The sequence below is a fragment of the Budorcas taxicolor genome, chromosome 10 (genome assembly GCF_023091745.1).
Source record: "Budorcas taxicolor isolate Tak-1 chromosome 10, Takin1.1, whole genome shotgun sequence".
NCBI lineage: Eukaryota > Metazoa > Chordata > Mammalia > Artiodactyla > Bovidae > Budorcas > Budorcas taxicolor.
The window spans coordinates 12201724-12229713 of NC_068919.1; the positions used below are offsets into that span (position 1 = coordinate 12201724).

Below are 27990 nucleotides of genomic sequence, written 5' to 3' on the forward strand. Positions count from 1 at the left end.
TAGCCATCATCACCAGAGTGTAACCCCTGGGCCTGCAGCATCTTAGGGTCATAGAGCTGGTGGGGTGGTAGGGCAGGCATATGAGTTCTCTCACCAGATACTGAGACAGTGTCATCCCCATGATCCTAGGGCCCCAGCCCCTGTACTGAAAGCCCTGCTCCCCTGGGGAGCTCAAAACACAGCTTCAGCAGCAGTGACCTACCTTGAACCATCGCTCAGCCGTCTCCTTGGCCACCTGCCCCCACATCCCCTGGCACTGGGGTAGACAGAAGAAAGCTCCTCATCACAGAGTCAGGGCTGGTCTCATCCTTGACCAGCAGCGCCCACCCCTCTCCTCAGAGCTCAGCGTGATCCACCACAGTGTGGTCAGTTCTTCCGGCCTGCTCAGGGACACTGACCCTCTCTTGTTTCTATCCAGCCCTGCTGCCATCCAAAAGGGCCCATGCAGTCCCCATGGGAGCCAATCACAGGGATCGTGAGCCAGCTTGAGCCTGTGTCCCTTCCATGGGACCCTCCTAGCAGCCACCGGGATGGCTTCCTCACTCCAGTGCCAGCCACATGGCCCCTCCAGGCTCTGAGGGGCTGGGCACTAGGGAATGGGGGCTGCCTTTGTCCCCCAAGACCACTGTGCTAAAAGTGTCATTCCAAGTACCCAGAGCTTCCCTAACACCTCTGGTGAGTCATTCATCAGGCAAATCGGTGACACTTCCTTGGAAGCCAGCTACCTTCGGCATAGACCCTCCCTAGAGGGCTAATTTTCATCATTTCCCTCCTTCCCTCCCTTCCTCCTTCTTCATTCAGCAAATACTCGGAGTACCTCCTCTAATCACAAGCTGTGTCAGGCACGGGAGCAGCGAGACAAAGCAGGTTCGGTTCCCGCCCGCCCCCCTCCAGGGCTTCACAAGCCATGATGGGGGCACCTGTCCGCAGTTACGAGACCGCAGGGTGTCCCTGATGGAGAGAGCCCACACCTTGGCCCATTTTTCCCTCAGCCTGCTTTACACTCTTAGGCCTTTCTCCGCCCCATTTGGGGCTGCCTTTACTCACGTTCTCTCATTGCATCAGCAGGATGCTTTGGGTTCTGACAGAGAACCCACCTTTAGCTAAATTAAGGACAGCAGGCTTCTAGTGGAAGGACATTGAGTAGCTCCAGGCTCCCAGGGAAGGTCAGAGCACTGGCTGAGAAAGGACAGAATGAGTGCACTCAAGGTTCCAAGGTGACACAGCCAGTCAGCCAGGTCCAGTGCGGGTGACATGTGCCCATCTGCCTGGTCAGGGAAGGACAGGGCACCTTGACAACAAGATGACCCACAGCTGGGGGAGGGAATTCCTCCAGGATCCCCGAGTGTCAGTTAAGAATAAGGCGGCAGTGGCAGTGGGGCGGGGGAGGGGAGGACCTCCCTGCTGTTTCAGTGGCTAAGACTCTACGTTCCCATTGTGGGCGTGCCCAGGTTCAATCCCTGGCCAGGGAACTAGATCCCACATGCTGCAACTAAAGATCCTGAATGCTGCAATGAAGATCGAGGATCCCGTGTGCTACAACAAAGACCTGCTGCAGCCAAACAGATAAATATTTTTTTTAAGTATGTTATTAAAAAAAAGAAGAAGAAGGGGGAAGGGCCGCCAGCTAGGTAGCCAGAAAGCAGCAGTGATCACTCCAGTCTCCCTTCTATCCCCACTCGCTGGCACCACTGTGTCGACTCCGCAGCTCCCTGGCTGCAGGGTTAAGTGTGAACCCCTCAGGGCCCAGCCATGACCTTTCAGGAACACTGGGGTCCTCACCTCTCCCTTCCCACCCTAGGTTGTCTCCTGCCTGGGTGACAGCAGCCTGGAACACCCATCCTCTCCTTCTCCACATGAAGAACTCCTACCTACCCTGCAAGACCCAGTTCAGTTGTGCCCCCTCCTGAAAGACGCCTCTTGCCAGCCTGAGGCTCCTCCCTCAGCCTGGCGAGAGCTCCTGCCAGGTGGGGCTCACCTCTGCCTGGAGGCTGCCCTTGCTGCACCAGCCTCAGGAGCTAAGGAGCCATCTGTCCCCTTGGCAGAGCCCCTGACGCCCTCCCCGCCATCCCCATGTCCTCCCTGTACCCAGCACAGGGCCGGCTGAGATTCGTGAAATTGCCTGACTGCTGAGGCTTTCAGAGTTTGTGATTAAGCCTTGCCCTGGGGCTGGCCTGTCCTGGGTCCCCTGGCTTCCCTCCTTCCACCTTCACCCAGTTAATGTCTCCATTCAGCCTGGAAACATTTTCTTAAAGACAAAAAATAAATAAATAAATAAAATCATAGGTTAACAGTCTCAAGCAATAAAACAGCAGATGACGTTGTGTGGGCAACTTCCCAGAGGACACAGAACACACGTCTCCTGAGTGGGTGGCCTTATAAGGGCAGGTTCAGGAGGAGAATGGGCAGGAGGCAGAGCCACCCGCCAGGAGACAGGGAGGTAGGGGTGGGGGTGGGTCCCCCATCGCTGGGCCGGGAGTGGGGCCAGCAGGGGTACTGGCGAGGACCCAGCTCCGCAGGAAGAGCTGGACACGTACCATCTCCAGAGGCCCTGCTCGGGCCAAAGCCCGCCTGTCCTTCCGCCTGCCCTGCCAGCAGCAGCAACACAGACATTGACCGCACACAGCCAGCTGCCACGCTGACCCACACCACCAGCCTGGCACCCAGAACCCTCCCACCCCAGGCTGGGCCATGGCTCACTTTCCTTCCCAACTCCCCACACTTGTGCAGGTCCTGGCTCCCAGCTGGCATGCCGTAAAGCTTTGTTGGGTAAAAGACTTATTAAGTGAATGGCTGTTTAATGGTAGTTTGGGCTCATCAGCTAGGCTGTCGCCCCCGGAACACGGGTAGGGCCTTCTTAGGGAGACCAGCACACAGCTAAGTGGGTGCTTAAGAAAGAACTTGGTGCTTGGGTGGCTCCTGCCTTCGAGTCAATTTGAGCCATCAGTTCTTACCTCACTCAGGGTTACCTTGTCCCAAGCAGGAAGGCATGCGTGCTCCACAACTGTTCCAGAGAATGCCTGGGATGGGGCTTCATTTCCCAAAGCCGCCCCCCACCACCCCAACTCCAGGACAGTGAGGTGGGGCAGCTATAAGAGAGAGAGACTTCCCTGGCGGTCCAGTGATTAAGACTGTGTTCTCAACGCAGAGGGCCTGGGTTTGATCCCTCGTCAGGGAACTAGATTCCATATGCCACAACTAAGACCCAGTACAACTAAAAATAAACAAGTGATAGAGAGGAAGAGAGAGAGTGGTGGGGGTGGGGAGGCCTTTCTAGGAGATTCCCGATGGTCTACGTGTTCGTCTGAACTCAGCATGTCTGAGAACAAAGCCCTCACCTTGGTGTGGGAAGGTTGGGGAGGTGTGTGCCAGGCGACCCTGTCCTGAGGAAAGGGCTCTGGAAGCCTCCCCCAGTTCTCATTAGGAAACACTCTTTCCAGCACCCCCAAAAGCCCCAAATCCTCCTCTAAGTGAGTCTTCAAAGAGACAGAATGGATGGTCAAATAAGGTGAAGACTGAGGGAGCCACCCCATCCCTCAGCTGGCTCTTACTTGGCCTGCTGCTGCTGCTGCTAAGTCGCTTCAGTTGTGTCCGACTCTGTGCAACCCCATAGATGGCAGCCACCAGGCTCTGCCGTCCCTGGGATTCTCCAGGCAAGAACACTGGAGTGGGTTGCCATTTCCTTCTCCAGTGCATGAAAGTGAAAAGTGAAAGTGAAGTCGCTCAGTCATGTCTGACTCTTGCAACCCCATGGACTGCAGTCTACCAGGCTCCTCTGTCCATGGGATTTTCCAGGCAAGAGCACTGGAGTGGGGTGCCACTGCCTTCTCCATTACTTGGCCTAAAGCTTCTCATTTATGAGCCACTATTCACGAGGGAAGCATCGCTCTGGCCCTAAATCCTCTTATAAAAGGCAGAGAGTATTTCTCTGCAGGGGCCGACAATCACCTGTCTAATCAGTAGCTAAGACAGGAGAACAGGGCAGCAAGGGGTCAGATGGGGGCAGAGGCAGGGAGGAAGTGGGAATGAAGGGGCCCAGAGGGGAGGAGGCCCCGGGAAGAGGAAGCTCCTGAGTCCTCCGGGGATCCCTGGATGCCGCCTGTGCCCAGAAGGCGTGTCCTCCTCCACTGCCCCTGAGGGGAAGGGTCAGGGCCAAGAGGAGCCTCTGGCAGCCTCTCAGCTGGCACTGCTCCGGGTACCAGGAGAATATTGTCAGCTGTAGAAGGTGGACTCAAGTTGAAGCTAGCGCCCCAGAGGCTCCTGTTGGAGGCGAGAGGGGAGCAGAGCCAGTTGTGTGGGCCTGAGCCTGCTGAGGGCCTGGCCTCGCCTGAGACCCTGACCCCTGGGTAAGGCCTGCCCCACTGTCATTCTGTTCCAAAATAGAAATGCTCTTTGTGTAAAGAGTAATGCAAACCACAACAAAACCCCCTTATGTGACTGCCTGAAATTCCACCAGTAGTCACATATTATTTGGGGTTAATCACTGCCCCCTGTGTGGGACTGAATAATGGTCCCCCAAAGGTGTCCATGTTCTAATCCTTGGAGTTAACTACCTTACATGGTGCAAGAGACTTGGCAGATGTGATTACTGATTCTGAGGTGGGAGATTAGCCTGGATTATCCAGGTAGGCCCAACGTAATCACAAAGGTCCTTATGAGAAGGAGGCAGAAGGGTCAGCTAGTTAGAGGGCATACATCTCCCTGGGAAGGGAACACACAAAGAACTTGGGAGAACTTGGGGTTTCAGCCTGAAATACCGCACCCTCCCCATCAGTCAGGTTCTGCAAACTGCTGGCCCGGGGTGTCTGAGGGAACATGGTGGGGACCCAGAAGAGGAGACAGAGTATGTGGGGACAGAAGGAGAAGCAAAGCGTCAGGGAGAGCTTACTTCATTCTGCACCTTTGGGTCAGAATGGTCCCCTCGGGGGCCTCCACCATCGCCTGGCTTCCTCTCCAAGGGTCATGTTGTCTAGACTCTGGCTTCAGATGGCTGAATGTGCCATCTGCTGCTGTTTCAAGGGGCCACCAACGACCCTTTCTATTAGTTGTCGAGATTGTTTCTCTCCCACAATCCTCTGCTCTGGCCCTCTTCTTAAATCCTGCTAACAGGCTAAGTCACTGGGGGAGAAGTTCTCCCAGGTTTTCTGAGTTTGATTACAAATGCTGGAGATTTTTTAACCGTAACAATAATGGGAAGGATGACAGAATAAAGGTAGTAGTGATTATAGAACAAAGTAGGGCATAAATATGAATAAATAAGAAAATAGCTACTAGATACCATGTCATAAGCTTCCTGTGCATTCTCCTGTTTAATCATTCTAATTGGGAAGCTTTAGTATCCATGTTTTATGGGTAAGGAACTGAGGCACAGATAGGTTAAGACTTTCAAAAGGTCACACAGCTAGTTAGTAACAGGGCTGCAGTTTCAGCCCAAATTTGACTTCAGAGCCCATGCCCTTTAACTATGACACTATTCTACCTCCTAAAACATAATGTAAACTAACAATGTGCCCATTGACGTTTCATTTGTAATCAAACCATAGTCTCTGGGGATGGGAAGGTTTGGGGCAGACGGGAGAAGGATGGGGGAGTAACACAGGGCAAGGCACTGGAATGTGGGGGAGGGGCCAGCCAACTGGTCGCCTCTAATCAAGGGGACTGAAGAAAGCAGCAGACTAAGGCAGATTACCTTAATCAAAACAGAAAGAGCTTTGGATGCAACGTTGCATCTTAGAATTGAATTTTAATTTTCCTGTCTTTTCCAAATGCAGTTATATTTTTTTTACTAACTTTATGCCATCTCACGGATTTCTCAAATAGTTTTATATTGCCTGCAAGTTATTTAAAGCAAAATTTTAAGGGCAAAGAATATTTTTAATGTAATTTCAAGTTGGCAGGCCTTGAGGCTTAGTGGAAAGTACTCAGGGACTGGATGGACCTCAGAAGACCCGGGTTCTGTTTAGGCCTGTGTAGGCCTGCTAAGGTCCTCACTGCATGTTCAAACAAGATTTTGTCTTTTCACAGGCCTCAGCCCTAGGTCCAGCCCTGTTTGTTGGGTAGAGGGGGCTGAGAGATTTCAGTTCTGCACTAAGTGCTCCAGGTCAGTGCTCAGGGCAACTGGGAAGGACAGAGGCATCAGCGTACTGTCCTCTGATGTCTACTTGCCTGTCATGGGCAGCCCCAGCAATTTGTCCCCTCAGTCCGTAGGGACCTCCAGAAGATAGGCCTGGGATGACTGAAGACAACTCTGGTCCTAATCCCCAAGTCAGGGAAAACTGATATAGGGTCACAGACTGTGAAAGCAGAAGCCAGACACATTGTCCATGGGCCCATTACATTGACTAAAAATCCCCCAAGACATTGGCATAAAAACAGACACACAGATCAATGGAACAGACTAGAGAGCCGAGAAATAAACCCACACATATATGTGGTCAGTTAATTTACAATCAAGGAGCCAAGAATATACAATGAGGAAAAGACAGTTTCTTCAATGACACCCTTATGATACCACTCTTATAGCAGAAAGCAAAGAGGAACTAAAGAGCCTGTTGATGAAGGCGAAAGAGAAGAGTGAAAAGCTGGCTTAAAACTGAACATTCAAAAAATGAAGACCATGGCATTTGCTCCCATCCCTTCATGGCAAACAGATGGGGAAACAATGGAAACAGTGACAGACTTTACTTTCTTGGGCTTCAGAATCACTACAGATGGTGACTTCAGCCATGAAATTAAAAGATGCTTGCTCCTTGCAAGAAAAGCTATATCAAACCTAAACAGCATATTAAAAAGCAGAGACATTCTTTGCCAACAAAGGTCCATCTAGTGAAAGCTATGGTTTTTCCAGTTGTCATGTAAGGATGTAAGAGTTGGACCATAAAGAAGTCTGAGCACTGAAGAATTGATGCTTTTGAACTGTGGTGTTGGATAAGACTCTTGAGAGTCCCTTGGACTGCAAGGAGATCCAACCAGTCAATCCTAAAGGAAATCAGTCCTGACTATTCATTGGAAAGACTGATGCTGAAGCTGAAGCTCCAATACTTTGGCCACATGATGCAAAGAACGGACTCATTGGAAAAGGCCCTGATGCTGGGAAAGATTGAAGGCAGGAGGAGAAGGGGACGACAGAGGATGAGATGGTTGGATGGCATCACCAACTTGATGGACATGAGTTTGAGCAAGCTTCAGGAGTTGGTGATGGACTGGGAAGCCTGGTGTGCTGCAGTCCATGGGGTCGCAGAGAGTCAGACACGACTGAGTGACTGAACAGCAACAGCTCTTCAGTGAATGGTGCTGTGAAAACTGGGCTAATGCTGCTGCTGCTGCTGCTGCTGCTAAGTCGTTTCAGTCATGTCGACTCTGTGCGACCCCATAGATGGCAGCCCACCAGGCTCCCCCGTCCCTGGGACTCTCCAGGCAAGAACACTGGTGTGGGTTGCCATCTCCTTCTCCAATGCATGAAAGTGAAAAGTGAAAGGAAAGTCGCTCAGTCGTGTCTGACTTTTTGCAACCCCATGGACTGCAGCCCACCAGGCTCCTCTGCCCATGGGATTTTCCAGGCAAGAGGACTGGAATTGGGTGCCATCACCTTCTCCGTGAAAACTGGGCAGCTGTATGCAAAAGAATAAAACCCCACCACTATCTCACACCACACACAAAAATTAACTCAAGGGAATTAAAGACTTGAATGTTAGATATGAAACCATGAAACTCCCAGAAGAAAACATAGGCAGTAAGCTCCTTGACGTCAGTCTGGGTGAGGACTTCTTAAATCTGACACAAAGCAAATGCAACAAAAGCAAAAGTAAGCAAGTGGGACTGTATCAAACTATTATAAAAAGCTCTGTACAGCAAAGGAAACGATCAACAGAGTGAAAAGGCAACCTGCATAATGAAAGAAAATATTTGCAAATCATATATCTGATAAGGAGCTAATATCCAAAATGGATAAAGAACTCATTCAGGGACTTCCCTTGTGGTCCAGTGGTTCAGATTCTGAGCTTCCACCACAAAGGGTACTGTTGGATCCCTGGTTGGGGAGTTAAGATCCTGCATGCTCCATGGTACGGCCAAAAATAATAAAAAATTAAAAATAATTTTTAGAAAAAGAACTCATAAAGTCAGCAGCAAACAAAAACCCAAAAAACAAAAACAAAATACCTACACAATCTGATTTTAAAATGGGAAGATCTAAATAGAGTTTTTCCCAAAGAAGACATACAGAAGGCCAATATGTATATGAAAACCTCATTATTAGGGAAATATAAATCAAAACCACAATGAGATGCCATCTCACACCTATCAGAATGACTAGTATCAAAATGACAAGAAATCACAAGTGTTCGTGAGGATATGGAGCAAAGGGAACCCTCATGCACATTGTGGGGATAGAAGTTGGTGCAGCCATTATGGAAAACAGGAAGACGGTGTGGAGGTGCCTCCAAAAATTAAAAATAGAGCTACCTTATGAGCCAGCAATTCCACTTCTGGATATTATCTGAAGAAAACGAAAACACTAACTTGAAAAGGTATATCTGCACCCCAAAGGTTCACTGCCATATTATTAGAAACCACCAAGACAACGGCAACCGCCTAAGTGCCTACTGACGGGTGCATGGGTAAAGAGACTCTGGTGTGTATACAATGGATATTATTCAGCTGTAAGGAAGAATGAGATCTTGCCATTTGTGATAACATGGATGGGCCTTGAGGGCATTATGCTACGTGGAACAAATCAGACACAGAAAGACAAATACTGTATGATCTTTCTTATACATGGACTACCAAACAAAAACAAGCTCACAGATACAAAGAACAGATAGTGGTTGCCAGAGGTGGGGGATGGGAGAGGGGGGAAATGAATGAAGAGGGTCAACAATATAATCAAAACAGCGATTTAAAAAATAAAAAGGAAAATGAAAGACTCTCCAGAGAGCTTCTTATAAAAACAAAACAGATTCCTGCGGGCTGCCAAGATGGACTTTCTGAATCAGATTATCCAGGAGCAGGGCTTTGGACATTTAAACAAACTCCCCAGGGCACTTTTATGGATAGCAGTCAGGTCCAGCCACTCCACTTTCCCTGGGGAAACTTAAGCCCAAACAGGCCTTGAGCCAGTCATCAGCAGAACCAAAACCAGAATTAGGTCCTCTCACCCACAGTTAGATATCCTTTCCACACCAAGACCAGAAACCAGGACCCAAAGAACTACACAACATTTATTTGTTTTAATTTTCTTAAAGTTACTAATGCCCATAGTTTAAAGAATCAAATACAGATCCTTTTACAAGGCTTATATGAAAACACGCAGTTCATCACCTATGCACCCCATCTGGCCCTCCTCACAAGGAACCACTTTCACCTCTATAATCTGCTGCTTCTGACACTGAAGGAAACTGGAATGTCATCCCAAAATATGCCTTTTTGACATAATTCTGCTCAGTTGCATCCAACTCTTTGTGGCCCCACAGACTGTAGCCCACCAGTCTCCTCTGTCCACAGGAATTCTCCAGATAAGAATACTGGAGCAGGTTACCATTTCCTTTTCCAGGGGGTCCTCCCAACCCAGGGATTGAACCTGTGTCTCCTGCGTCTCCTGCACTGTCAGGTGGATTCTTTTACCACTAAGCCATCTGGGAAACCCTTGACATAACTGAGCTGAAGGCAATTAAGCAGAAAATGCAAGAAAAGTTCTCTCTTCCCTTCCCCTCTTTTTTGCCTTGAGGCAGGATATACATTCTTTTCTGGAGACAGATTCTTGTCAGCCCAGCAGTGCACCAGGGAACTTGCAAATAAATCTTACTCCATTATTTCCCTCCCTGCAGTCTGCCACCCTTGGAAGCCTGAAACTGTTTTCATTGTCCTGTCATTTCTCTACAAATGCATTGTTGTTTGTTGAAAATGCTATATAAAGTGAAAGTCACTTAATCGTGTCCAACTCTTTGCAACCCCATGGACTGTATAGTCCATGGAATTCTCCAGGCCAGAATACTGGAGTAGGCAGCCTTTCCTTTCTCCAGGGGATCTTCCCCAGCCAGAGTTCTAAACTGCTATCTTGGGTTACTTTTCATTGAAGTTTCTTGGGCACGACGCGTGCCACCTGCATTAATACATTTTGGTTTTTCTCTTGTTAATCTGTCTTTTTGTTAAAGAGCCCCTCTGAATTCTCAGAGGAAAAGTTTTGCCTTCTCTGCAGTATTTACTCCCACTCTCGGCATCGTGTGCATTTTTACAACAAGCATGCCCTGCTTTGTTATTCTCACGCAGTCTTCTCGATACAGTCAGGATGGACTGCCAGGTCTGGGTCAGGACCAGGATGCACAGACACTGCTAGGTGCCCTGGGGGTCACTGGGCACAGGCCACCAGCTCCTCCAGGGCTTGCTCGCGGCGGTTGCCATGGACCAGCAGCACTTCCTTGATGCGGTCCTGCTGGAAGCCCATGTCGCTGAACTGCTCCGAGAGGCGCAGGAACTCCCCTGCCTGAGGAAGAGGAGGCAGAGAGGGCATGGGGGCCGCTGGGAGGCTGGGCCTCTGGCCTGGGCAGTCCCCTCCCAAGTACCCACTCTACATACCCCCAGAAAGCCGTGACCCCACAGGCCAGGTGAGCCTGATCCTGGCCAGCACCTATGGTCCTCCTGTATCTCAATGACAGGAGGTGACATGGGCTCAAACCTCACTTCCTGTGCCAAGGAAGGAGGCCCCAGCCCGGCTGCTGGCTCTCTGTCTTGGCTCTACTTCCCCTCTCCCACTCCCTCCTGACTCCCTGCGCTCATGCCCTGCACTGGGGCAGGAAGAGAAGGCTGCACACTGGTGCCCAGAGGATGCACAGCACAGGGTCGCTGTCCAGGGCCCAAACCCTCACACAGCACAGCCTCTGCCTGCCTCCTCTGACCCCACTGCTCAAAACTTCAAAACTTCCCTGCCTCTCCCCCAACCCCTCAGCATCCCTCCCACCCCACCGTCCCTCCCACAGTCTCCGGGAAGTCTGCTCTGCCTTGACCAACTGCCGACTCTGGACAGGTCACATTCACTGGGCACTCAGAATGTCCTCCTAACTGGGGCCACAACCTCAAGCCTTCTGGGTTTCCATGTAAGTGGCAAACTCCCTGAAGAGAGTTCGGGCATCATCGTGCTACCTGCCTGGCTCCTGTCTGAGTGTCTGACAAAGAGAAGCCAGTCAATATTTGCTGTGTTGATTCAGCTATAAAGCTCTACCCAGGTGGTGTTAGTGGTAAAGAACCCTCCTGCCAACGCAAGAGAGGTAAGAGATGCAGGTTCAATCCCTGGGGTGAGAAGATCCCCTGGAGGAGGGCATGGCAATCCACTCCAGTATTCTTGCCTGGAGAATCCCATGGACAGAGGAGCCTGGCGGGCTGCAGTCCACAGGATCACACAGAGTCGGACACAACTGAAGCGAGTTGGCACAAAGCTCTGCTCCCTGTTTCCTCCCCACCCCTTCCCCTTGGGTCCTCTTGGCTTCTCCATGTCTCAGCTCCCTAGGCTGTCTCCTTCTCCCGGGGGCTCAGCAAGCAGGCTGTCTCCTGAGGCCCCCAGGTGGTCTCTGGTGCTGGTCGGCCCCTGCACCCCAGGCCTGCATGGGTGCCCCACCCGCCCCTCGCTGGGGCCCGGGCAAGAGGCTCTGCTGACCTGGCTCTCGGAGAACTGGAACATCTCCATGGCCTCATCCACCAGCCCCTCCTCGTAGCCCTGTCGCAGCAGCCGGTCACAGGCGCTAAGGTAGCTGAGAAACTGGGCAGGAAGGGGCACCGAGGGAAGGACAGTAAGAGCAATGCCCAGGACAGCAGGCGCAGTGGAGGAGGCACCCAAGGGCCTCAGGAGGGCTGAGCTCAGGCCCAGGCTGACTGGGCAACCAGCCATACACAGCATGGGCCCAGAGATCCATGAGCCAGTGGAAGAGGGTCAGAGGCCTCCCCTGGGACAGGTGGACAGCAAAGCCTCACCAGCTGTCCAAGCTGGGGGCTGGAGTCCAGGAAGAGAGCTGCCGGGGTGGGTCAAGGTATTCCTAGAACCTAAGTGGGGAACAGGCCAGGCCTCAAACACAGGTGTCTACCCAACATCCACCCAGCCTGCTCAGCCTCCCTGGTGAGCACCCACCTGTGTGAGAGTGCCTCCTTTTCCACCCACTCCGTGCACCCCCACCCCCACTCCAGACACAATATCTTTGCGATCCAGGACTCCACGGGCCCCACCCCAGAGCAGTGTTGCGCCAAGGCTGGAAGGGGAGGGGACAGCCAAGGGCCCACAGGGCCGAGCACCTCTTCCAGCCACTCCCTGCTTATTCACCAGGGGCTGCTTTTGCCCTCAGGATAAAGTTCTGCCTTCCAACCCCACTTTCAAAGACCTGCTCGCTCTGTCAGCACCCTTGGCTGCTTCCCTCGGCACCCCTAGACTCCTGCCCATCCGGCTCCAAGGCCAAGGCCAGCCTCGCTCCTCTGCCCTGGGCAGGCTCTCCCTACCCCCACTCCCACCTCCGTCTCCACCAGGTGTCTCCACAGCACTCAAGGCTTCCCCGCACCTACAGCTCTGTAACTGCCTAGTATCTTTCTCAGCTTTCTCATCCACCAAGTTTTTGTTCCACAGGAGGACACCACTAGGTCCCAGCCTCCACCACAGCAGGCAGGCAGAAGGAGCTCAACAAACATAAGCTGTGTTTATAAACTAAATTAAGAACTACCTTCCGGGAGCTCATAGCTCCTTGGGGGAGATAAACCAGATACAGGAAAACACGAGTGCCAGGCAAATCAAAGCAGGATTTACAGGGAATTGGTGCCAAATGAAGGCTCCAGACAATTAAAGTACGGGTACGAGTGGAGGAGAAGCAAGTCGGATTTCTGCAGACCTTCGGAATGGAGCAGAAAACAGACCACAGAGACTAATGGCTTTCAGACTGTTCCAGCCTGTGAACTGCCCAAGCACCAGGGGGCTTCAACAGTAACAGGGGGAGGTTGCAGTTGCTCTGGGAGAACTCGGGGCAAGAGGTAGAGGGAGCCCAGAGCGGGGGCCCTCACCCCAGGAACCTTGCTCTGGGCACATTTTGAAAACCAACCAACTCAGCTGTCCTGGCACAGTTGAGGGAACTGAGGTCCAGGCAGGGTGGACCAGGGTCCCAGGACTAGGGCCCAGACCACGTGACTTCTTGGCCAGCGCCTTGTCTATGGAGTGCCTGCCCCTGCTGCTAGAGGAGGAGCTTTGAGCTGGCTTGCAAGTAGATAGAGTCTCCGAAGGTCTGCCCGTCTACAACAAGAGTTCTCAGCCTCAGTGCCGACTGTAGCTGCCTGGGAGATTTAAAGCTACAGTGCCTCAACAATAAATTCTGGAGAGGGTGTGGAGAAGGTAGCCCTCCTACACTGTTGGTGGGATTAAATTGGTAGAGACACTGTGGAGAACAGTATGGAGATTCCTTAAAAAACTAAAAATAGAGCTACCACATGACCCTGCAATCCCATTCTTGGGCATATATCCAGAGAAAAACGTGGTCAAAAAGGATGCATGCCCTCCAATGTTCATTGCAGCACTGCTTACAATAGCCAAGACATGAAAGCAACCTAAATGTCCACTGACAGAGGAATGGATAAAGAAGATATGGTACTTATATACAATAGAATATTACTCGGCCATTAAAAAGAATGAAATGACGCCATCTGCAGCGCCACGGATGGAACTAGAGATGCTCACACTGTGAAGTAAGTTAGAGAGAGAAGGAGAAACATCCTATGACATCCCTTATATGTGAAATCTGAAAAAAAGATGATAACAAAGGAACTTACTCACAAAACAGACTCACAGTCTAAGAGTACGAACTTAGAATTACTAGAGGGGCAGAAGCATGGAGGAAGGAATAGTCAGGGAGTTTGAGGATGCTCATACTGACATATTTAAAACGGATAACCAACAAAAACCTACTATATAGCACATGGAATTCTGCTCAATGTTAGGTGGCAGCCTGGATGGGAGGGGACTAGGTGGGAGAATGGATACATGTATATGTACCACCGAGTCCTTTTGCCATCCAGCTGAAACTATCGCAACATTGTTAATCAGCTATACTCCAATACAAAATAAAAAGTTAACAAAACAAAACAATAGCAACAAAACACTGGTGTCTCTGTATCACTACCCATATCCTGCTGATGACGGTCACGTCCAGAGGCCCTGATATGACTGGTAGGGGGGAAGCCTGGCACTGGGATTTTTACAGCTCTCCAGGTGATTCTTGTGTGCAGCCAAGGTTAAGGGTCTCTGACTCAGTCCAACCCAGTAGACCCAAGCCAGGCTGCGTATCAGAACCATCTGCAGATCTTTTAAAATGATAGGCTCCTGGGCCCACTCCAGATCTACTGACCCTGCAGAGTAGGTTCCGAGAATCTGCATTTGTAAGGATTCTGCTGCTTGGTCAGTAACTAGGCCTAGCTCAGGCTCCAGGGTGGGTGAGGATGTCACCTTCAGACCCCAGGATGGGAACCCCAGCAGGCACTGGTCATAAACAAATTCTCCTCCATTCTGTGAATGGGGAAAATGAGGCTAAGAGAGGGGCCATGATGTGTCTAGAGTCTAAGGGTAAGCCTGGGTCTGGCCAATGGACCCTCAAAAGCGCTACCCATGCCTGTCCTGCAGGCAGTCAGTGGGCACACTGATCCTGGGGCAGGAAGGAAGGAGTGATGGACAAAGCTTAGGTTTTGTATTTCGTCCTCTCTCCCTGGTTTTTCCAAGTGCCCTGTCTCCATCACCTGATGCCCACCCTCCTGGACCATTTGCTGTTCATCTCTGACCAAAGATGATTTACTGTAGTATTTGTCTTTCATGGGGAGAAGGGCTGTGAACCCAAAAGAGATGTTCAGTTAATGGTGGAACTTCACAGAACAGAGAGGAACACTAACGTGGTCCGGGAGATCAAGATAAAGTCATCCAATGGCCCTCAGGCCCACACCTTAGAGCCTGGCCCCTGAATCCTCACTGGGAGAAGGCCCACCAGGCAGGTGGTCAGTCTATGTCTGGAAACAGTGTTCCTGATGCAGTGAGATTCTTCCAGCCCACCCAAAGGGAGGCCAGTGCCCTGTGCTGCCCCCAGCTAATCTTCAGGTCCCCACAGTGATGACCTGGGACCTCAGCCTTGTCACAGGGTCTGGAGGAGTTGGGGAGGCATGTCAGAGTCCCCACCATGGCCCTGGCCCCTCACAGTGCTTCTGGACTGCTTCTTGGCCAAGGTCCTGGCTTTTCAGCAGCAGCTGAAAGTAGAGGCAACTTTAAATTTACTCCTAAATCTCAGATCAACCTAAGGTGCTGCCCTGGAAGATTTTCATACAGAAAATGAGAGAAAAGCACAGTGTAACAAAATTCAGAACCACACCAGCCTGGCATCCACCCTGGTGCCACCACTGACTAATTATGTGAACCTCCCTGACCTCAGTTTCCTCATCTGCAAAGTGGGAACAGTAAAAGCAACCTTGCAGAAATGAGAAGACCTAAATGAACACTCTCAGATTGAGGGACTGGCACAGAGGTGCTCGGTAAATATCAGCACCACCCCTGGCATCTCCTCCATCATGTTAGCCACCATATATGGGGCTCACCATGTTGAAAGCTTTCCTCTAGGACTGATGAACCAAGTAGAGCGGGAGCAGGAGAGGGTGGGAAAGAGGACCCAGTGCCTTCCCACCTCCTCAACCTGCAGCAGCACATCCTGATCAGGCTCCTGTTTGAGCCACTCTCCCTCCGTCACTCCCTCACCCAGGAGCAGGCAGCTCCAGACCTCAGGGACTCAACATATGGCCACCATCAGTGACTAGGGAAAGGGTCTCCAAGTCCTCTGATGGTGGTGGGACAGAGACAGGAGAAAGAAATATATGCCATCCATATCTGTGGCTCAGCTTTCCAACCACAAATAACCCTGGTGCGTAGAAAACAACGCAAAAAGGGATGCAACATTCAGCTGGGGGAAGGGGTTCAGATGATGATATTCAATGCCCACCTCCTGCCCCTGCTCACAGTCCTTTCATGCCTCCCTTCTGCTGTGGAGTCTTTGAGAAAACTCTCAGGCCAGCCTTCAAGGCACCCTTAATCTTCCCTCTATTCCCCTTCCTGTCCTATCTCCCAACAGCCCACGTCATATATTCAGTGAGACTGTTGAATCAGGACCTCCCAAGTCCTTCCTGCCTCTGCCTCTCAGCTGATACTGTTCCTCCTGCCTGGAAGATCATCCTTCTCCTTTCTTCAAATTCAGGTCTTATGCATCCTTAAACTCCAGCTCAAGGCTTTATACCTTCATGAAGCCTTTCTCAATTACTGAAACCTCCCCATGGTAGATTAAGAACAGTCATTTACTCTTCTTTGCAGCTTTTCCCATCAAGAGGTAGAGTCTATTTTTCTACCCTTTTAATCTGATCTGGTCTATGACATGCTTTGGCCAACAGTATAAGGCAGAAGTGACAATAATTTCAACCTCAAGAGACTTTGCATCTTCCACTCCTGTACTCTTAGGAACACGTGGGCTAGCTTGCTGGAGATATGTGGTCCAGCTGACAAGTTCCACCAACCACTGGATTGTGATCAAGGGCATCCTAGACTATTCAGCTCTAGCTGGGTCACCAGACTGTAGCCACATGAGAGACCCTAGGTGAGACCTGCAAAAGAACTTCCTTGCTGACTCCACCCACACTGGCAACCCACAGACTCATGAGCAAACACATGGTTGTAGTATTAAGCCACTAAGTGTTGGGGTGACTGTCACACGGCAATAGATAACTGAAATACCCCCGAATCTTTCCTGTTCCTTCTGCTCCCAGGCATCTTCTCACCACACCTCTCTTTTGGCAGTTCAGGGGTTCTCACTCTCCTGCAGGTGTTCTCATATTCTTAGCTTGTATGGGGGGGTGGTCAAGACTTGCTCCCAAATATTAGAGCAGCTTGGGGTGCTACCTATCCTTGTTATTACTTGTGTCCACTCTTCTTCCAATAGGAGTGGAGGACTTAAAAATGGAACCTGGTGTGGTAGACTCTGAGATACCCCTTCCAGATACACCTTCCTTGAAGGTCTTATTGCAGATGGTGGTAGCGGTGGTAGAAACCATCAGCTATCTGTCCCTTCAGGGGCTGCTTTAGCTGCAGAGATCATTTCTCTCAAGTCACCGTCTTTCTACCTCTGGTGACTCATTAAGGCAGAGGTATGAAGGCCTGACCATCTCATCCCCAATTAGGACAACTCCAAAGGGCCATATATGCTTCAGAGCTATGGGGTTGGCTGTCACTGGGTCTATAAAGTTCAACCTCTCCCCCTACCCATCCCTGCTTCTGTCCTCTCCCTTCCCCAGAAGTTGTTCCCAAGGGTCTCCTTAATAAATCTCCATATGCCAAACCCCACTGGAGTCTGGAAACCCAGCCCACAACACTGGCTTCCCCATAGCTCCTAGCTGCATCTAAACACCAAGGAAGCGTCCAGCAAATACTTATGCCTAGATTGATGGATGGGTAGATGGAAAGAAAGTGCGATAGATATGGGTGTGGATTAACTGTTGAGGGAAGGAGTCAGAACTGTGCCATCCAATATGGTAGCTGTATGTGGCTATTTAATTTTTTATTTCATTTAATTATAATTAATAACAATTTTCAGTCATACTAGCCACATTCAAGTAACCACATATAGCTAGTGTTTACTATATTGGACAACACAGGAATAAAACATCTCTCTTGTTGCAGAAAGTGTTATTGGGCAGCTCTGGAAAGGTTTGTGACTGGCCAAAGCTTCAGTCTTACTTTTGGGGCAGAGACTTGGACAGGAGTAGAATATTGAGACTCCGCAAGTGGGCATGGGGAGTCTTGCTAAACTCCCATGGAGTTTAGATCCCTAGGATCTAGAAAATTGATCAAAACCCCCAATAATTAATTCGAAGCTGAAATTCTGCCTCTGAAGAAAAACACAAAATAACTTCAAGTTGAAGATAAAAACGATGTGGCCACTGACCCGACTCCAGTTCCACAGCCCCCCACCTCTGGGTCCCCCACTCACCTGGCTCAGGCTCTGCCGCCCCGTCTTCTGCAGAGCCACGATGGCCCTGTGCAGGGGGTACCCCAGGGCAACCACTGGCCCGATGAGGTCTTGCTCTTCCTGGCTCAGGGCAGACAGCAAGTCAGCAGAATCAGGTTGCGATCTGTGGGCAGCACGAGGCTGGGGCGCCTGTCCAGCAGGTGGCAGGCAGGTGTACGGGCTGAGGGACTGAAACACAGACAAGCTGCAAGTGTCAGTTACCACTGGAGGTGACACCTGGCTGGGCAAGACATTTTTAAAGGTGCCTTCGCTACAGAGCACAGGGGCTAATATTGTTAGGATCTTGGAGTACTGCAGACCTGGGTTCAAATCCCAGCTTTCTACTGTTTACTCAGGTGGTTGTTTAGTTGCTAAGTCATGTCCAACTCTTTGCAACCCCATAGACTGAAGCCCACCAAGCTCCTCTATCCACGAGAGTTCACAAGCAAGAATACTGGAATGGGTTGCCATTTAATTCTCTGAGGGATCTTCCTAACCCAGGGACCGAACCTGAGTCTCCTGCATTGCAGGTGGATTCTTTACCACTGAGCCACCAGGGAAGCCAGTTTATTCATGTGTAAAATGGATGCAATCATACCAGATACCTCACAGGATTGTTACAAGGCTTAAATAAGACAAGGTGAGAAAAGTGACTAACAAAGGGTTTGGCATACAGAAACTGCCAGTAGATGATAATATTTACTGCTTAGAACAAGCCTGCGAGAGAAATACGATAGGCTCATTCTATTTTTTACTGAAGTCAAGTTTCAGAGAAGCTGGCAAGTGACCTAGCAAACAACACACTTTTGGGACCTGTACCCTACTCAGAATCAATGCAGGGTTCTCGACCCCATACCTTAGGGAGCAGGGGAGCAGGACTGAGCTTTCTAGCCAGAACTTCCTTCTTGAGTCTGGCTGGACTGAGGGTTGGCTAGGCAAGGAGCAGGATAGAAACTGGGTACAGCTGTGGTGATGGAGAAACCCACAGAGACCTTGGACTAAGGAGGGTGGCTTGAAGGCATTTCAATAGGTTTGGCTGGCATCATCCCTAGCCCGTTCCCCATGAAGAAGCATCCAACTGCTAACCCTGTCCCCTCCTCCAGCAGGAAAGCCTAGGGGCTGCCCTGGCTCCAGGAGCAGAGTGCATGTGACGTGTGAATTCCCTACATGTCCTCATCTTCTCGGCGGTTTCCCTGCCATGACGTCACCATAAGATCTACTCTTTACTCCTAGAGTGAAAACCATGCAAGTCTTAAGATTTGAGTCTACCCTTGGGACCTTGAAAAAGATTCTTGGGTGCTCTCTGCCCCAGTCTCCTCCTCTACAGAATATCTGTCCCATCTGTCCCCATCTCTCCCCCACCCTGCTACAGGGTTGTTGCTAGAGTTAAATTTAACTGGGATCAGGGAAGAGCCCTCCTAGCATCAGCATCTAGCCCGCGATGTGGGTGTCGCCTGTACTGTTTATACAGCCTCTTCTCTGTTTGCTGTAAATAACTGTGTGCAGGGTTGCTTTACAGGTAGAGAAGGGATGGCTCAGAGCAGTTCAGTGACTTGCCTAAGCTCACACAGCATTGAGTGGGAAAAGCCAGACTTTGAGTCTGTCTTTTGGACTTACTTTCACCTTGGCCTTATTCTGTTGCATCTCCTGGCCTGACTGTGGAATTGCTCAGGGGCAGAAAGCTGTGCCTAAATGTCATCTCCTGCTACTAATCTAACCTAATACATCTGTTCCAGACCTAGATTGTATGGAGTCTGACACTCATACAATGTAGATTACTTAAAGGAAAAAGACACAGGAGCATAAACATAGCATAAAACTGTACACAAATCCTTGGAAGGGCTTCCAGGTGGCTCAGTGATGAAGAATGTTCATGCCTATTCAGGAACCTCAGGAGATTCAAATTTGATCCTTGGGTCAGGAAGATCCCCTGGAGGAGGAAATGGCAACCCACTCCAATATTCCTGTTGGGATTAAACCCAGGGACAGAGGAGACTGGCAGGCTACAGTCCATGCACGCATGCATGCTAAGTGGTGTCCAACTCTTTGCGACCCTATTAACTGTAGTCCGCCAGGCTCCTCTGTCCATGGGATTCTCCAGGCAAGAATACTGGAGCAGGTATCATATTGCTATGCCCTCCTCCAGGGGAATCTTCCCAAACCAGGGATAGAACCCATGTCTCTTACATCTCAGGTGTGTTCTTTACCACTAGCACCACCTGGGAGGCCCCGGGCTACAGTCTGTACGTTCACTACACGTTCACATCTGCTCCCAGTTCTTGGTGCACATCCTTTGTCCTGAAGCTGTCCCAGCCTGCAGCAGCCTTCACTTCCCCTCAGTACCTGATCCCTCCCACTGGGCAGCGCTGCCTGTCTCACACTTCCTCGCCAACCTCCTCGCCGCCTGCTTTAGACTTGGTCTCTTCCAATCCAGTCTCTTGCAAGAAGTAACTGCGCTGCGAATATTCCTTGATTGAACTCACCCAATCCTTGAACAGTGGGAAGCCCTAGATCTGAGCCACACTGATTGATTCAACGGACATTCACTGAGCTCCCCCTGTGGGCCAAGTGTGCTCTGGGTGCTCTGGAAACAAATGCAATCCAATCACTGCCCTAAGAGATGTCATATTCCACTGGAAGAGACAGATCCTGGGTAGTTACAATTATCCTAACAGGTGCCCTTATAGAAGCAAAGAAGGAGACACAGCGAGAAAGGAGGAAGGGGACCTCGAAGCAGGGAATACTCTAGGCACAGGGCTGCAGGAAGGACAGCGTGGTACAGGGCCGGGTGAGAGCTGGTAGGGAGGAGTGTCCAACCAGGCAGGGCACCAGATGTGGGGGCTTCGCTGCTGAGTTGTGGCCTTGGCCAAGGGGACAGGTTCCTTACCGCAACTGTGGGCTTGTGGCTCCGCAGCGGGGGCATGGCGCCGGCCGTGGAAGGCCGCGGGGGCAGCGTGAGGGTGCTGGGGAGCGACGTCTTGCGGCCCAAGGGGGGCGTGCGGGTGCTGGCGAGAGAGGCCTCGGAAACAGGGGACTGCGGGTTCTGCGTGGGAGCACTGCGGGGTGGAGGCGCTGGGCCCAGGGGCGGCGCAGGGCAGAGGCTCAGAGCTCGGTGGCGGAGGCGGTGCAGCAGGCTGCGGGGGTGGGAGGCAAGCTTGCCCTCGGAGAGCCGCCGCCTAGCCCCAGCCAGCTCCGACCTCATGCCGCGCAGCATGTCCAGCGAGCACCGGTGTTGGCCCAGGCGGGGGCTCGCCGCGGAGCTGGGCTGCGGGCTGCAGGGCTCCGGGTCTTCCTCCATGGCAGAGGAGGCTGCTTCCTCATCCTGGTCCTCCTCCTCCTCCTCCTCTTCCTCCTTCTCCTCAGGCTGCTCCTGGGATCCGGCCTCCGGATCTTCAACTGCGGCAGGCACGGGTTCCAGCCCTTGCTCGGGGCTGGCCAGCAAGAGCCAGGCCGGAGGGGCGGAAGCTGCCCCTGGAGCATCGCATTGGCCTGGGCAGGGTCCCCGGATGACAGCCTCCACCCAGAAGAGCGTCCTTCTCTCCAGGCTGAAGTCGTGCTGCGGATACAAGGCCAGGGGAGGCTCCGCCAGGCAAACCAGGGTCTGGGGGCACACCCCTACCTCCTGGCCCCCGGGGAACCTGTTCAACCATACGCTCTCCAGACCTAGACAGCTTCTGATTCTAAGCCCCAGGCATTCATCGCAGGCCACCCTCACCCTCGGTTTTAGCTAGCATTAGAGTGGATGGCTGTCAATAACAATTTAATAGCAAACTCTGTAGACAGGACAACGTGAGGAATAGGTTAATAGAATGAAAAGTCTGTCCCTTTGCCATTCAGCATATAATTGAACAACAGTGGCCTAAACAATTTCTCCAGGGGACTTCTCTGGTGGTCCAAAGACTGAGAATCTGCCTTCCAGTGCAGGGGATGAGAGTTAGATCCCTGGTGGGAGAAGTAGGATCCCACATGCCAATGGGGGCAACTCAGCCTCTTCACCACAACTACAGAAGCCAGGGCACCCGCAACTACTGAGCCCACAGGCTGCAGAGCCTGCCCCACTAGAGAGCCCGTGCATGCAGCAAATAGAGAGCCCACACACGACCCAACAAAGACCCAGTGCAGCCAAAAAAATTTTTTTAAATTTCAACAAAACTTCCTTCACCAAGAAGCTTTCACTTGAGCTCAGCACCATTTGCCACCGAGCAGCTGGCCTTGGAGGCTGGCCCAGACACACAAACCTCTGCATGGAGTAGTACTTGCCCCCACCCCATGTGCTGCCTTCCAGCTTACTTGGGGGCCCAGGAAATGTAAAAATCATTCTTTTTTTTTTTTCTGAACTCTACTTAGTTGGTCCTAATGTTATTCCCATTTCCAGATTATCAAAAGGAGGCTCAGGAAATCTAGTTTGCTCAAGGTCAGATCAGTGGTGAGTAGATGAGCTGGGATTCCTGTCCATCTGACTGATCAAGCCACCTAAAAACTAAATGTGGAGCCCACATAAATAATTTAAATTGAGAGTTTATGTGAAGCAAAAATAAAATATTCCCATTAACTACTATTAAAATTAAGAACTGGAAATATAAAACTCCATTAAAAAATATAAATATTCTTAAAAGGCAACTTCAGTGCTCTGTGATGGCCAGGTAAGCCTGGCAGAGTTGGGGGGTGGGGTGGATGTGGGAGGCAGAAAGGCAAACAGGAACAGCCTCTCCCCTCACCCCACTCCTGACATGACCCTAAGTTGGGGAGAGGAACAGAACTTAGCTGTCCTAAGTGTGGTTCCCCAACTGAAGTCAGGGAGTGTATCTTATTTCTCTCTGTTCTTGGGGCCCAGGGCAGTTCTGGCTCTGAGGGGATATTTGTAAAAGTGTACAGAATAAATGATTAGAAAAAGAGACTGGAGCAAAATGAGTGAGTTAGGAAGGACAGAGGAGGGGAAAAGACCACTTCAGAGCTGAGCAGACCATCATAGAGGGAAGGAGACTGAGAGATAATGAAACAGACAGTGGAACTTAGGGGATAAAAGGATCCAAAGACCCAGTAAAAATACCAGCACTTGCGATTTGTGGAACCTAAGCAAGATGATTCTAAAGTTCATATGAAAAATAAACAAGCAATAGCCAAGGGCTTCCATGGTGACTCAGTGGTAAAGAATCCACCTGCCAATGCAGGAGACACAGGTTCGATTCCTGGTCCAGGAAGATCCCACGTGCCATGGAGCAACAAGGCCTGTGCACCACAACTACTGAGCCCACAGGCCGCACCTCCTGAAGCCTGCACACCCTAGAGCCTGTGCTCTGCAGCAAGAGGAGCCACTGCAATGAGAAGCCTGCCACGGCAACTAGAGAAACATCTATACAGCAACGAAGACCCAGTACAACCCCCCACCAACACACACCCAAAAAAAAGAATAGCCTAAAAACCTCTGGGGACAAAAAGAGAAATAAAGGGGACGGGCCCTACCAGCCTCTAATATATATTATAAAACCTCAATAATTTAAGCTAAGGTACTGCACAGAGAGCCTAAAGGTAAAGAACAAAAGGTCCAGAAATGGATGTTATCTGTGGGACTTTAGTAGAGAATAAGGTGGCATCTCAAGCAATGGGAAAAAAGAGGGACTGGTCAATAAATGGTGTTAGTGGGAAGAAAATAAAGTTGGATCCATTCTCACATCATACACAAGGGGAAATTCCTAAAGGATCAACGATTCAGTTATTTGAAATGAAACTATAAAAGTACCAGCAGAAAAGAGGAGAGAAATCCTTTATAATCTCAAGTAGGGAAAACATTGCTCACTCTGAATTGAAATTGAGAAGCTGTGGAAGTACACACATGAACCAATACAATATTGTAAAGTAATTAACCTCCAATTAAAATAAATAAATTTATATTTAAAAAAATTTAAAAAATTAAAAATCATACAAAATGTAAAAAAAAAAAAGAAAGAAAGAAAGAACACACATGCACAAGTGAAAAGCTGCACGGCAAATACACCCCATAAGCAAGGTCAAAGGCAAATAACAAACTAGCGGGAAAACAGCACTGATAGCACAGACATAGGAGTGCCTAGAAATAGGTAAGAAAAGACCAACAGCCCAGCAGGGACAGAAACAAAAAGATATGAACCGTCCACAGAAAAGGAACTACAGGTGGCTCTTAAAACACATGAAAATCTGCTCAATTTCACTCACAATAAGAGAAAGGAAAATAAAACTATACTGAGATACCATTTGCCTATCCCTCACCGAAGATGCAACATCTGATGACTCCTTTGTTGAGGATTGCAGCTAAGGTACAAGCCCATTTGTAGAGTGCTGTGCATGCTAAAGTCATTTCAGTTGTGTCCAACTCTTTGTGACCCTCTGGGCCACAGCCCACCCGGCTCCTCTGTCGATGGGATCCTCCAGGCAAGAACACTGGAGTAGGTTGCCATGCAAAATCTCCAGGGGATCTTCCTGACCCAGGGATGGAACCTGCATCTCTTATGTCTCCTGCATTGGCAGGTGGGTTCCTAACCACTAGCAGTGCCACCTGGGACGCCCTTGTAGGGTGCTGGTTGGATATAAAACAGTATAACCCTTATGGAGAGCAATTTGGCAATATGATTTAATTCAAAAGGACATCTGCATACAGTCTTTCCCTGCGGCATTGCTTGTAATGACAAAAGACTGGGCAGAACCTAGGTGTCCATCAAGAGGGGATTCATTCAGTAAAGTACAATAAATCTATATAATACACTACCATGCAGCGAAAAACTAACTGAAGAAGCATTTTGTGTATTGATATGAAAAGTCTTCAAATATGTTAAGTGAAAAAAATCAAGAAGAATAATGTATAGAAAATGGTACCTTTGGTGTGAAAAAGGAGGGAATAGCTGTATTTGCTTGTATGTACACACATAAGAATCTACAGAAGAATACATTTTAAAATACAAGTAACAGAAGTTACCAGAGCAGGTGGGGACAGGACAGATAAGGAAGTGTCAACGGAAGGCTTTTTACTCTCTTAAGACAGGCAAACTGCCTGGGAGTCAAGCTGACCTCCAACCTTGTTTTTTAAATAAAGTGTTATTGGAACACAGCCGTATTCACTCACTCCTTTCTGTAATGTCTATGGCCCTTTCTCCCTACAACAGTAGTGTGGAGTGATTGCTACTTTTTACTATCTGGCCCTTTACAGAGAATGTTTGTTGACCCTTGCTCTATACATATATATATATATTCTTTCTAAAAAACTTAGCACAAAAAGGAAATCAATTCTAATTAAAGGAAAACTATGATAAAACAACAAAACACAGACTTGCTGAGGCTCCACAGGAAAGCAGTAGGTGCAGGAGGTGGATGTGGGCTTTAGGGGCTGACACACTCATGTTGGAATCCTGGTTGTGCCACTCATAGCCACATGGCCCTGTTGGTCACATGGGTGGGAACTTTGGTTTCCTGTGCCATGGAGAGGGAACACCCACCTGCTACAAGGGTCATAAGAATGAGAGAGAAGAGTGAATCTTTGAAGAGCATGTAGCCTGGCCCTGGTACAGAGCAGGTGCTCCATGAATGGAAGGTATTTTTTTTTTCTTTTTTAGGCCGCTACAGATACATCTGGTAATCTAACCACTATCTATAACATTGTTGCTATGGGAAAATGTGTTTCAAGTTCCAAACACTGGGAATAAAGCCCAGTAAACTTGGAAGACTGACCAGGAGAGGCTATAAATCATACATGGAGTCCCATGCTTCTCTATTTGATAGCTGGCCACAGCAGTAAAAGAGTGGGTGTGGAGTGCCCACCCTGAGAACAGGAGGCAGGGCCAGGGCCAACGCGTGGGCTGGGACACAAGACATAGACTTGGCAGAAGGGTGCCTATTTCTGCTTCTAGGAGAAGTGACTTTCAGAATAGCCTCCTCCTGGCTTAGCAGAGAGGGAATAGTTATGCTAATCTGTCTACCTCCACTGGAGCTTGGTAAAGCAATTTCCTTTTCCCAGCAATACAGGCCCTACTGCCAGAGTGAGGGCCCACAGCACAGGTTCTCTGGCAAGAGCTCCTGCCGCACCAAGAGGGGGCCCCTCAACGCTGTACTTGGGGCTTTACAAAGCTTATTTCACTTCTGGGTCCTGAGGAACTAAAGTGCACCGGCAGGGGCTGCAGATGAAGTCTCCTGCTCCTACGCCTCCAAGCTGCCCAAGCCTCTCTACCTGACCCTCTCCAGGCCTCTCCTTCCTGGACTGGTTTCTTTGCACCTAACTTCCCATAAGCCTGTATTTTTTTGCCCTCGAACATTATGTGTCTGATGTCTCTCACTTTCCAATCCTTCTCTGAGCTATCATGAAATGATCTGCAATCAAGATCTAGGTTTTATTTTTTACTTAATTTTAAAAATGAATGCATTTATTTATTTTTGTCTGTGCTGGGTCTTCGTTGCTATGAGCAGGGTTTCTCTAGTGGCGGCAAGTGGGGCTACTCTCCAGTTGCGGTGTGCAGGCTGCTCATTGTGGTGGCTTCTCTGGTTGCGGAGCACAGGCTCTCAGGTGCACACACTTCAGTGGTTGCTGCACATGCGCTCAGTAATTGTGGATCACAGGCTTAGTTGCCCCATGGCATATGGGCTCTTCCTGGACCAGGGATCCAACCAGTTTCCCTTGCATTGCAAGGCAGATTCTTAACCACTGGACCATGGGGAAGCCCAGGACCTGGGAATTAGTCCCATCATTGCCACTATCTTTGGACAGATCATTTCCCTTCTCTGAGCCTCAGGTTCCTCATGTGCAAAGTGAGTGTGAGCTGAACTAGATCCTCAAATTTTCCTACCAAGTAGCCCACTGCTGCTGCTGCTAAGTCACTTCAGTCGTGTCCTACTCTGTGCGACCCCATAGACGGCAGCCCACCAGGCTCCCCCGTCCCTGGGATTCTCCAGGCAAGAACACTGGAGTGGGTTGCCATTTCCTTCTCCAATGCATGAAAGTGAAAGTGAAATCGCTCAGTCGTGTCCGACTCTTAGCGACCCCATGGACTGTAGCCTATGAGGCTCCTCCATCCACGGGATTTTCCAGGCAAGAGTACTGGAGTGGGGTGCCATTGCCTTCTCCAAGTAGCCCGCAGACAGTGCTGAATGAGCACACAAGATCCCAAGGACTCAGTCCCAAGAGATCCACCACCAGCTCCACAGCTGTTTGCAATCCTTCTTTTTCATTTTTTAAAATTCATGTGGATTTTGCCTTCTACCTCATTATATATCTGTGTTATAATACAAATGCAATAGGTTTCCTCCTAAATCTTCAAATAAATTTGACTCACTTGGAAGTTAAATAATCATGTTTATCCTGAGGGTATGTGATACCACCATATACACTGAGGGCATACCCCAGTGTGTGAGCCATAGGGCAAGGGGTGCTTCATAGGTGCCCCATGGATACGTGTACTTTGGGTCTGTGGAACAGTAATCCATTCTGATGTGTCCTGTGTAACTGTCTGCATTTTAGTCTCAAGATAGCATCTTAGCCCAGTGGAGGGATTCTAACAGTGGAATTTTAGACTTGGCAGTAGGCTGATAGAGAAGAGAGGAATTGGAATTGGAGTATCCTTGCTAGGACTCTCAGTAACTCCATACAGGCAACCTTCTGGTCATTCTAAACTTAAGATGCACTAAATAGCCCCATGTCCAAGTCTCTAGACTTCTGCATGGAATATCTTTTCCTCTTGCATTATTTTCACACTTTCTAGAATATATCAGAACAGGAGTGGCTGCCATTTAAAATCAAGGAACAAGGGGCCTCCTGAGGCTCAGCATCAGACCGAGGGATGAGAAGACAGACAGAGAGATGCACTTACCATAGAGCCCAGCAGAAGTTCCCTGCAGTCTGGAACACTGAGATCTGGCCCAGGGAGGGGCTCTGTGGCTATCACAAAGCCCTTAGGCACCTTGAAGGGGACATCATCCAGGGCATTCATTC

General features: G+C 49.9%; 1 protein-coding gene across 1 annotated transcript; it reads right to left on the reverse strand.

Moving 5' to 3' along the window:
* Nucleotides 1-10345: 10345 nt before the first annotated feature.
* On the reverse strand, nt 10346-27988 carry UBAP1L (ubiquitin associated protein 1 like). Its single transcript, XM_052647407.1, has 6 exons — nt 27869-27988; nt 21070-21597; nt 20929-21018; nt 18024-18230; nt 11648-11749; nt 10346-10480 (listed from the first exon to the last, which is right to left on the reverse strand). Exons 1-6 carry the CDS (start codon nt 27986-27988, stop codon nt 10346-10348), a joined length of 1182 nt encoding a protein of 393 aa, XP_052503367.1.
* Between the last annotated feature and the right edge of the window lie 2 nt (nt 27989-27990).

What these genes read in the sequence shown, in the direction of transcription:
- UBAP1L (XM_052647407.1), bottom strand. Translation starts at nt 27,988, where the DNA reads ATGAATGCCCTGGATGATGTCCCCTTCAAGGTGCCTAAGGGCTTTGTG. An exon ending in AACTTCTGCTGGGCTCTATG is followed by an intron (nt 21,598 to 27,868) that starts GTAAGTGCATCT and finishes TTGTATCCGCAG; the next exon opens with CACGACTTCAGCCTGGAGAG. An exon ending in TCCAGTTCTCCGAGAGCCAG is followed by an intron (nt 10,481 to 11,647) that starts GTCAGCAGAGCC and finishes CCTCTTCCTCAG; the next exon opens with GCAGGGGAGTTCCTGCGCCT.